The 12,162-nt window shown below is 34.3% G+C and overlaps 1 protein-coding gene across 2 annotated transcripts in view; it reads left to right on the top strand.

Moving 5' to 3' along the window:
• LOC112126943 (neuroligin-4, Y-linked-like) overlaps positions 1 to 11,836 on the top strand; it is a 31,136-nt gene extending 19,300 nt beyond the window's left edge. For both annotated transcript variants that reach the window (XM_024226994.1, XM_024226993.1), the window contains exon 3: positions 11,241 to 11,836. In XM_024226994.1, coding sequence (XP_024082762.1) covers positions 11,241 to 11,731 — 491 coding nt within the window. In that variant the 3' untranslated portion in view covers positions 11,732 to 11,836. The remainder of the gene's footprint in view (positions 1 to 11,240) is intronic.
• The last annotated feature ends 326 nt before the right edge of the window (positions 11,837 to 12,162 follow it).

Below are 12,162 nucleotides of genomic sequence, written 5' to 3' on the forward strand. Positions count from 1 at the left end.
TCACTTCTTTTTTTTTTCTATTCATAGTTTCACGATCAATCATTTTTCGAGCTAGATGTAGTTAAATTGAATTTCAATATAGCAAAAACCTCGCCTTTAATCACAGACTTCTCCGATAATACAACCCATAAATCAAAAATTGGGGCACCGGGAGTGTTTGACTCGGGTAAAATTCTTGAGGTGAACGAAATTTTTTTGACATTTTTACACAGACTATTTCCTTTGTTCAGCTGTTTGAAACCGATCATCTTTTATTCGTTGAAGGTTTGAAAGAGCCGTCACACGATGTCAAAAATTATGGGAAGAAACCCTACTACCGTATTCCATTATTCCCTTATCTTTCATCCTAAATAAAAACTGACAAAGTGGCTGAAAAAGAAGTCTCCCTTCGGGCGAATCGATTATACTTGGAAAAAGGGAAATCTTGTCCCCTTTCAACAAGTTAACTCTTAAACGTCGTCGGCTGAGTGTATATATTAATTTTCTCATCAGAGAGAAAGATCATCTCAAACATTCTGTGTTTCAACACAGACACAACAGGTAAAATCGAAACGAGAAATACTACATTGAACTTTTTTTAAACATGCGAATCCCTCAAAATATTTAACAAAATTCCTTTTTAAATTGATGAATCATAATCAAAACGTTTTTTAAACTCTTTCGGGAAATACGCATTTTAATTATTCCAGGAAGAGCTTCTGGAGGTCTTCTTGACCTTTGGGTCGTTCTATCCAGCCACAGAAGTTTGGTAGGATTGCGGTCGGATGACTGTGGTAGGAAACCCAGATTATTTTTTTATCTCTGGTTAGTTTTTTCTTTGGTAATCTGACAAGAGATAGAGTTTAGAAAAAAGATTTCCGAGGAATATAGCGACAAAAGGTTTTAGCCTAAAGCAACCCTCGTAATCACAATGATAATTGTGTAATATATATGAGGACGAAAATTGTATATTTATATACAATAATTATATAGTGCGATGACTCAATTTTTGTAAACATTAACATTTTGTCCCTCTTTGCCATTCATTATAGACTTTAATTCGCTAGTTCGATAGTCCTATATCATAGAGAGAGAGAGAGAGAGAGAGAGAGAGAGAGAGAGAGAGAGAGAGAGAGANACTTTTTTTCATCTCAACTAAAAACCTTAATTAATTGTAAAGTATTAATTGGTCAAGCGGACCAGGGAATTAGTGAATTTAATGAATTAAACTTTATCTAAGTAAAGTAAAACCTTTTCTAATATTTATTCAGAAATCGTGAGATGCAGAAAAACATTTTCTTTATCGTGCCAACGTTTCGATCTTTATTGAGATCATCTTCAGAGCCTGGGATTTACAAACATTGTTTACATTGAACTACTCGAGTAGAAATACTTTGATTGAATATAAAAAATATATTTTGTATTGTATAAATTCACTTTTTTCCACATCCTACATGTATTTGTTAAATGTAAACAATGTCTGTAAATCCCAGGCCCTGAAGATGATCTCAATAAAGATTGAAACAGTGGCAGGATAAAGAAAATGTTTTTCTGAAACGTATATCACACCAGACCGCATCTCACGATTTCTGAATAATTATCGATTAACGGTCACTAATCACCACACTTTTCTAACATTTTAAAGTTCATATTTTTTAGTATAAATTTTATATTTTGTAAAAAATTAATTAGCGATTTGATATATAAAACTTGTATAAATTGTGTTGCTCCACTTCTTTCTTTAATTTATATGAACCGACTGAAAAGACGGATGGAACATTTTGATGAATAATTTTTCAAACATCACTTTCATTATGACTACATTGATATTTTGTTTTCGAAAAAAAGCAAAAAGCCCCCACTGCATGTTATCCGATCGAAGAAACTAATAAGCATTTCAAATCTATTCAAGCCCTTTGAAATAAGGATCCCCGTCCCACGTTTCAAAGCTTCGTAAAAAAACACTCCTTTGTGAAAGAGACAAGTACGATAGTCCTTATCTAAAAAGAACTTCAGTCTGACATCTTTTTCTGATCTATGGTGACAAATAACGAGAGGTCTATTAGTGTCACAAGGGGTGCGCACAAGGATCAGCTTGTGAACTTGGATTTTGGGTTATTTTGGGTCTCTACAACTCGTTTTTGAAAGAGCAGTTGTCTGTTAATTTTGAAGCAGTTGCATTTACCTACGAATATTTATCGATGGTGCTTGTGAGGGACCCTTGTGATATTCAACTAACAGCTAACAAAGCCTTGAACGGTATACACTCATGGGTTAAATCAAATTAAATTAAGTTTAATGGATACAAATCAAAGGTTATCTTAATAACCAAAAAAAGCCGCGTAATAATAATATTTATTTGGATCATCAAAAACTGAAGTTTGTTAAACATCTGAATTATTTAGGAGTTCCTTGTAATAGTTAACTGACTTGCGATTTTCATATATAAAAGAAAACTGATGATGCTATTCGTTGATATTGCTAACTCATAATAAGCAAAATGAAGCAGTAAGTTCCCAAGGCCTTAAAATTATATATGATGGTGCGATAATTTCTAGAATTACATACGCTTTTTCCGTGTGGGCTTAAAAGTTGTACGAGACATTGGCAAAACTGCAGCAAATCATGACTTTATAAATAATTAAAGAGTATCATACTATTTCGTACGAAACGGTTTGTGTCATTGCACATATCAAGCCTACAGGGAAAAGAATAAAAATTAAACGATTTCACGAATAAATGAACATGAACTACATATGATCGACCCTTGCGATATGAAGAATGACAACATCGGCAGATGCAATTGACATTTAATATCGACAAACTACTAAAAAATCGGTGAATAATTTTCACTCGCGGAAGCAAGTCAGAGTATGGAATTGGCAGCGCTTTTGTTTGTTTAACGAATGTTATAAAAATTTATGAAACAAAATACTGACTACATAAGGCATGTTCCAAAAGTTTTTCTTTTCGCATTATTGTTAAGTATTATTAACATAACTTGTTAATATTTTATACTTATTTGAAAATTCTCCATGAGATTTACATCGCTTTCTCAAGCCATATTTGCATTTTTGTAAAGCAATCTATTTATTAAATATTTTTAAATTCTGTGTTTGAAGCCAATTCGAATCATGTAAACAATTTCTAAAGAAAATTACGTAAAATTTATCTTTCACTAGAATTTAATTTAATATTTTTTCTATAAATTCAGCTTGAAATTGAGAAAAAACATGAGATAGTAAATAGTGTACTACTTCATTTTTTTTACTATTGGTTTTCTCTGGTTTTTAAATTCATTTACAAAACACAAAAAAAGAATGGAGAACTTTTATGTGAGTAAGACAATATTAAATCAACGGTTAATTGAAAAGGAAGGTTTAAATTATTTAATTGCCTTTTATTCGAAATATTTAATTACTCTAAAAAGGTAATTCACAGAATAAATCTAAAGCGAAATCTCGTTCTCAAACGAAATATAATTTTAATTGCACTCTTCTCACCCCTCGCCAATTTTCCCCGACAGAAACATTTATCAACGACAGATTTTCTCTTTGGAACGAGTTTGCAACGAAAAAAGGTGTCTACTAATGAATAAGGACAATTTAACACAAGAAGGTAAATTTCTGACTAAGTTAAAATTATTATTTACTCGTTAGAGGGTGATGATACCATGATTCTGTGTTAATATTTTCTTTGGTGATTTATCAGCCTTCTCAGTTTAAATATATTTTTCTTTCCAAAAGGTAGATTGGGTATGAGGCCAGGAAGACAGAAACAACATTTATTTTCTTGTCGAGCTTTCGACAGAATATATCGCCTTCATCAGGACTTCGAAAAAAATCGTTATATTATATGAACAGGTACATGTGTGGTAGAAGCCGGTAGAACTATTCTGTGTTAAGGTAAATTTTAGTAGGACCGTTACCGTCCTATTCTAACTTAAATTATAGAATAGGTTTAAAACTTATTGAATCATAATTACCTCACTATTAAAAGTACACTAATGGCCAGTTGGGGCAATAAACCTATTCTATAGTCGGAATCACGGAACGATCTGATTTTTTGTACGAGGAAAACGGATAAGCAACAATATATAGGAAACTTTAGAACATTTCTCTAAGAACACGAGCTATAAACTTAATAATACAGAGTCATGAGGTACATATTGGAAATGAAAGAGAAGACGGCTTTGCTAAAAAGGGCCACAAATTCCCTTTTATTGGTCCCCGACCTCCAATACTTCATTCCGTGTGCTCCGGCCATATAATTATTGAAGGCCGGGCAAAAACCAATATCTCAGAGATTCGCTATCTTACGGCAAGCAGTCCGAAGATAATTTATAAGCAATCAAACCCGAGGGTTGATTAATCCTGAATAAACGGAATAAATTCTTGCCCGATCGTTTCTATCCAATGTCCTTTAATTGAATTAATAAAACCCTTTTTTTATTTTCTAAATGAACACGTTTTAACATTTTATGTTTTTGTTAAAATATACCTAATTAGAAATATTAACGAATTATTAACATAGCGAATATTGCCTTGTACTCTTTCGTTTTTAAATATTTATCGAATCCAATGAAATTCGGTTTTAAAGAATTCAAAATTTACACGGCAGAAAAGAGGGAAAAAGCGCAAGAAGGAGTAGATGAAACAGAATAAGAAATAAACTGTCAAGGAAAGACCCTTTGAAGTTATGAGAATAATAAAGTCAAACGAAACGTGCTACTCAAATTTCACAAGATTGAAAAATACAATAATAAGGTAGAACAAAGCATATCAAATAACTTTTGTATAAATTCAATTTTAGATTTAACAATTTTATCGGTTTTTACGTCTATTTTTATATAATCAAAGTTATTTATTATCAAAGTGTCCATAAAGGAAATATATATAATTTGTGTTATTTCGGTTTTATATTTAATTTAATTTATTTTTTAATTATTCAATTAATTTTAATTGTTTATTCGTTATTTGTATTAATTAGTAATTAATTTAATTTTACCAACTTTTATTATTTTTATCAAGTTATTCTTAAAAAATTGAGTATAATTTAATTATAAATTACTTGGAGTTCATTATGAAGTGAAAAGGATAATTGTTTAGATAGATAGGAGTTAAAGGCTATACTTCTGAGAAGAGGAAGACAGCCCAGGATAAGCTAAAAGGAGGAAATAAGCATACAATATATTCAGTTTATCCCGCACTTATTCAGAGAGGATTCCCTTTTACCCTTGACCGAAAAACATGCTGATTGGGTTATCAAATATTGCAACCTTTTATATAAAACTTCAGACCGGTTTATATTTGAAAAGCATATCCGCATAAATATATCTCTTTCTCCAAATCTTTCTTTCTCCATAAATCTTTTCCCCATCTCACTTTACCTCCCTCTCTCTCACGCGCTCTCACTCTCTCTCTCTCTCTCATATATATATATNTAATCGTACTGTCACTTTCCTTCGTGTTCCTCATATCTCTCTCTCTCTCTCTCTCTCTCTCTCTCTCTCTCTCTCTCTCTCTCTCTCTCTCTCTCTCTCACTCATTTTATATATCTATATGTCGCTTCTCGTTCTATAATTATCGATGTCTACTTATATATCCAGCTATCTGTCTATCCATATATTTAGCTAGTTGTCCTCTGTCTTTTCTTCCATCTCTCTCTCTCTCTCTCTCTCTCTCTCTCTCTCTCTCTCTCTCTCTCTCTCTCTCTCTCTCTCCCTCTCCATCATTGAAGCAAGAATTTAGAATGATAAAGGAACTTTTTACTGACCATTTCACTTTAAATTAATATCGCAAGAATTTAGATAAGACTGAGACATCAGCTCGTTTAGCATGCTTTTGATACCGATAATAAAAGTGAATAACAGCTCACTAAGAAATTTTGATGTGGTGCCGATGAATGTTTTCAAATTTAGGGAAAAAAGGTTTACTTGTATATAGGAATCGTTCACTCTTCTTCCAAATAGCCAACGTTGCGGTGAAATGGTGAGAAAAATAATTTTTTGTTTAATGAATGTGTCAACGGTAACGATTCTTAATTTGAGAAATATTATTCATAATAGTTTAGAACCAAAGCCATTTGTAGGTTTGGTTGTAAGAGTGGGTGTTTTTCCCTCCGCTGTCATTTCAAGAAGGGTGACTACAGGGGTGACTAGGGGGAGAAATAATCGAAGCGACAATGAATTCTAACAATGGAAATATGTCCAGTCCAGTCGGTCGGAAACGTTTACAGCGGTTGCTCCAAGAGTAAAAAACAAGGACAAACCGATTGCTCGAGTCACATGCAAGCTTTAGTCGTGTATAACGCCCGCAGGGACCCAGCAGTCCGAGTAAAAGTTTAATTCACCGGGGTGTTTTTCAGGATCCAATGAAGTGAGTAAATCGTCCTTCCGCCCTAGCCCTGCTCCGTTAAATAACCCTTTAAAGTGAAGTTAATACGATCTTTAAGAAGTTTCTTAGACTTTCGATTCTTCTTGACCGCCTTACAGAACCTCCACCTTTAATAACTTTTCCGACCCTGTTCCCGTACTTTCACCAGGGGCGACATCGCCCCGGTATTTCAACTTTCGCCAAGGACCAAACAAAGTTGCACTATTATTAAAAGTATATCCAACACGTTCTTGCGAATCGATAACAATCAGAGAATGTCTTCTAATCCTGCAATATAAATCAGAAGACGGGGGAAATATAAAATGGAGATATACAGGGTGTATAAACTTCTGTAGTCCACCCATTTAATTCGGAAACGATTAACTTTAGTAAAAGATGGTCTTATACAAACCGAAAGTTAATTTTTGCTAGAAATCACGTGGTGGTAACAGATTTAACATAACTATTCGTATTAATTACTCATTTCATCTAAAGTTTTTGGATAAGATAAAAATTTATGAATTGTACAAATAATTAATGATTTCTTAAATGAAAAAAATAATTAATGTGAACAATAAATATGGTCAATTATGGCCACTAAACAAATATGAATTTATTAACGTAACTTTCTCATCAAGCTGGGAAATGACACTAACTTTTTAAATGAGAACTCCATATTTTTGTTGTAGAATTTGATTATAGAGGTTATTTTTTTGCCACTTTTACTGAAAGAAAAATTTTGATAGGATTGAACATGGCTGAGTTATGCCCGACGGAAGACGCATTGGGTAAGCTTTTTATAACTACAACGAGCCCCACCCCTTTTTTCGAAAACGATTGAAATTAGCGAAAAAATGGTCTAATAGCAGATTTAACATCACTTTCTCATCTAGCTCAGAAATGACACTAACTTTGTTATTTAAAATAAGAACCCTATATTTTTATTGTAGAATTAGATTATAGACCTTGTTTTATACCACTTTTACTGAAAGAAATATTTTGATAGGATCGAACATATTTGACTGATCTTGAATACCATTACCTACAGTTCACAAATTGGCATTGAAGACAATTTATAACTTACCTTTTAGGGATATTACACTTGAATACCATTACCTACATATTTGACTGACGGAATACGCGTGGGGTATGCTTTTTGTAACAAGATGGCCCACCAAGTTTATTTTGAAAACTATTAGAATTAACAAGTTAATTTAGGATAGGAATCGTCTCAGAATACGATTGGGATCATTGGGCTGCTTTTATCCTTAGCTTACATTATTTTTTTTAAAGAACTCTTTTTACAAAAAAGGATTTTTTTGTCATCATCGAGTCGATTTTATTTTTAAAATGACTCTCAGCTGTTATTACGTATTATTGTAGATTTGACCATTTGTTAAAATTTATGTATATGATAAATGCTCAAATACGTTCCCTGCGCAAAAAGGCACAGTATAAAACCCCTGCATTTTAAATCTAAAACGGGGAGGCCCTTTTATCTTTTTTGGATTTTTATCTTAACGACGAGGAAACACATTGTATACAGTAGTCGAAAAATAACTCGTTTTGGGTTATATAAAACATAGTCCACTCACGCGCATAACGTCGGGCATAAGTCAGAAATGGTTGATTCTATCAAAAATTTTCTTTCATAAAAATGGTACAAAAAAACTCTAGAATCGAATAGTACAGTAATAATATGAGATTCTCATTTAAAAAACAAGTTAGGGTCATTTCCCAGCTAGATCAGAAATGTGTGGTGATTGGTGACCGTTAATCGATATTTATTTAGAAATCGTGAGATGCGGTCTGATGTGATGTAGCTTTCAGAAAAACATTTTTTTTGTCTAGATGAGAAAGTTATGTTAAATCTTCTCCACCAAGTGATTTATAGCCAAAATTAACTTTGGATGTGTATAAGACCATCTTTTACTAAAGTTAATCGTTTCCGAATTAAATAGGTGGACTATAGGACTATACACCCTGTATATGATGGGAGAGGTGAGGAAAACAATATTTTCCGTATGAATTTCAATCTTTTTCATCCCGCTTTTTAGATGCATTTTTACGAAATTAGATAAATATGTCAAAATTCGGGATTTCTTGATTCAGTACGTCATTTATTTCTTTGTCTGGTTTATTTATTTACTGTTTTCTTTTAATTTTATTTTCTTATTAATGAATGATAATTTTACTTTGTTTATTTGTTTCATTTTATTTTGCTTTATTCCTTTACCTATCTATTTTTATTCGAATGTTTATTTATATTTTTTATGTAATATTTTATATGTAATGTTTTATAATAAAATAAATAATATATACATATATATATAATAAAATAAATAAATGAATAAACTGTTGAACTAAGGTTTTTGTGCGGGTGTAACTCCTCCATCCTCAAATGAAGCTCCCGGGGGTGGCTGATTGATGGGGGTTGCAATGGCCAAGGATTGTCTCCTCTTGCGATACCATGTAAAGACTCCATAAGCTGAGGCTGTGGCCAATAAACAGCAGACTGCATGGTCCATATGCTCATGGACGTTGAAATATAGGAAGTGCTGATGATTGGCGAGTGGTACAATTCTCTGTTCCTGTAGACCACTTTACTGCCGTTGATGTTCAATAAAAATACTCCTTTTAGTCGTTTTACTGTAGTCCCATCCTGGCGGCTTATAGGAAATACAGCCAAATACTGGTTGAGCTCACGTATCCAAGTCAACATCAACTGTCGCTGAACTAAGTTTATATATATATAAATATATATAGGNTATATAGTTTTTGCTATATTGCCTATATATGTATATTTAGTATGTTTTGCTTATTTTCTTATTTATATGTCTTTTAGTATGTTTGTATGTTTTAGAAATGAAAACATTTTTTTAGTCATGTTGATTCGTCACTTAGGATCTCTTAGAATCTTTTTTAGGCCTTTTGGGAGTGTTTCGTAGACGTCGGCGGGAGTGAGTATTGGATATCTACCCTCCAAGTCCGGCGTTACCAGAGATAGTTGCCGGCTGTTGCGTAAAGGACTTAAGGTTACAAAAAAAAAGAATAATTCGTTGGATGATTAAATTTATTGAATGACAATTTATGATAAAAATACGGAAACTAAAATCTGGCCAGAAACAAAACAAAGTAAACGAATATATAGAAATATAGATATATAGAGAATCGGTTAGAAGAAAGTTAATACAAAAATGGCAATGTTGAATTAAAAGAGTAAGGACGTTCGTACGTCTTGTTGACTCACGACAGTGAAAATCAAAAGGTTTGGCGCTTATCGTGGAGCTTGAGATTGGAGTCTGGGCCACTCGCCGGATGCGTTCGTTCGTACCCGTCGAAGCCAGAGAGCGACAGACTGGAGACCGCTGATGTACTTTCGTGCGTATGGGTTGAGTCCTCGGGAGAGACTCGCTGAAGACAGCTGATGTACTTTCGTGCGTACGGGTTGAGTCCTCGGGAGAGACTCGCTGAAGGCAGCTGTACTTCGTGTGAACAGGTTGAAACCCAAGGAGCGACTCACTGAAGAGAGCTTTTGTACGTTCGTGCGTACGGGGCAAGAACCAGGCGGTGACTCCCTCCTTTTACGAAGGATTGTTGAAAATTGACCTGTTTCTCCCTCCAGCGTCGTGATCCTCATACAAATTTCGTCTTTATAATTTTTAAAAATAATAAATTTAAAATAACACAGGATAAGACTTCTACTTAGCTAACATATCTAAAAATGTTTACATTGGCGTAAACAGGGAGGTTGATTACTTCTCTGGCTGTTTTTAAAAGTTGATATTCAGTTAGTTAATATATTTGGTGTCCTGGTCAGAGTTACTTCTTCTTGTCTGCTTTGTCGGAAGGATGAAGTCCATCACCTGACAGAATCTGTGATGCTTCGTAGTTTATTGTTTATGAAGTTTTTGCCTGTCTTGATCCCAATCTATCCGCATTTTATGTTTTAGGTGTGATTCTACATTCCCACGTGGGTGCGCTGTCATTGAAATTCCTTGTGTTGTTGCCTTTTTTGCTTGAATGTCAACTTGAGTATTGCTTTCAGAGAATTTCTCAACATATTATACCCCAATAAACCCGCCTCGGACATTGTTGTCAGTCCGCACCAGAGTAATTCACCTCTCTGGAAAAAATATATTGAATTTCCATGTGAACAAATAGTCGATGCGATCATTTTAATTGTTTGATGTCAAAAACGTTTCAGGAAGGTGGGCTAATCATTTAATCCTTTACTGGGAAATTTTAAATTTTGTGTTTTGAGCTGAGCTGTTAACCCATTCAGGGATGTGAGCATGACATCGCGCTCTTGCTTCCCACAGTGAGTACTTCGTAATATCGCGCTCTGGTCTCTTCATTTTTAGATTGAAGTTCAAAGAAGCAGTGTGTTGTTTTTATTCATCCGCGTACGTGAATATTCTCAACAATGGCTAGGGGCACAAAACTATTAGTACTATATACCCCAGATGCTGCCCTGCTCAAGCCTATTTTCATTTCGGGTGGCAGTCCTATGTTTGGAATCTGGGTCAAAGTCCAAAGTACTACAAAAGTAAGTAGCCGTGTGTCAACCTGGCATGGGATATTCTTCTTCGGGTAAAGATGACTCTTCTTCTAAGAATAGGTCATCCGAGGGCCCAACTATCTACAATACAAAATTCTATATTGTATATAGTAGCTATTTAATGATCACATTCATGTTGAAGACTCTAGATTTTTGCCGTTTTTAGAACACTGTCTCAGTGAAGATGATGACCGATGGGCCTTGTTTCTCCCGGCCGGTGGGAATTTTATTAAAATTGTCCTTCCTCCCATCAAAATATTACAATTTTACAAAAACAATCTTTAGAGAATTTTTCGTTCCATAATTTTGATAATTTGCTGTTTTAGGCGCAATTCGGGCGGAATCGTTCACCCGCATACCGCCGACGGTCGGTGGAAGCACGACGAACCCCGGGATACCGCTTGAATGTCCGCCGAACGTGACAGGTTCCAGCGACGAACCCATGGGACTCTCGGACATCGTTGCGAGCGGTGGCGGTCAGAAACCTGTCGAAGAAGAAGAGGAAGAAGAAGACGAGACGGATCTACTTCAACGACACTACTACAGCACTTCGACAGCCCTCGGAGTCACCGTCGGCGTCGGATGCCTTCTTCTCGTCTTGAACGCCGTCATCTTCTCGGCCATCTACTACCAGCGGAGGCGAAGAAAACGCAGAGAAGCTGAAGAACTCGAGCAAGTCGAAATCAAAACCCTATCTGACGCCACGTCCAACGCCATCCCCTTGAAACAACCGCCGACACCTCCTGTCAGGACGTCCAGTGTCCCCCCTCCGGGAACGGTGAAAAAAAGGGTTCAGATACAAGAAATATCAGTGTGACTTCCGTAAAAAGATATTTTTAGAACGACTGCTTGTGCAACCTTGTTTTAAATGTAATAAAATAAATTAATAAAAGTCGAGACAGTTTTAAAATATAAAAATTAATTACATCACCAAGTTTTTTCTTTAAACCTTTTCACGGTATTTGTATTAAATTAAATTCAAACATTTACTTTTATTCAGTTGGCATTCATAGAAAAGTTTAAACAATAAAAACAATCAGATTAGAATGAAGAGAAATACGAATTTTCTTATATTTTTTGTTGAATTTATTTTAGATGAGGCAGTTTTTTGATAAATTGAAACGCTTTTTTAAATTTAATAATCAAAATATTTCAGCAGAATTTATTCATTATTCAACCAACAGTTTAGACTGGTGTTGCAAAAAGCTGATCCGTTCAATTGACAATTTTTTTGTGTAAAGAAGTCAT

This window comes from Cimex lectularius, unplaced genomic scaffold (genome assembly GCF_000648675.2).
Source record: "Cimex lectularius strain Harlan isolate CLEC.00 unplaced genomic scaffold, Clec_2.1 scaffold104, whole genome shotgun sequence".
Lineage (NCBI taxonomy): Eukaryota > Metazoa > Arthropoda > Insecta > Hemiptera > Cimicidae > Cimex > Cimex lectularius.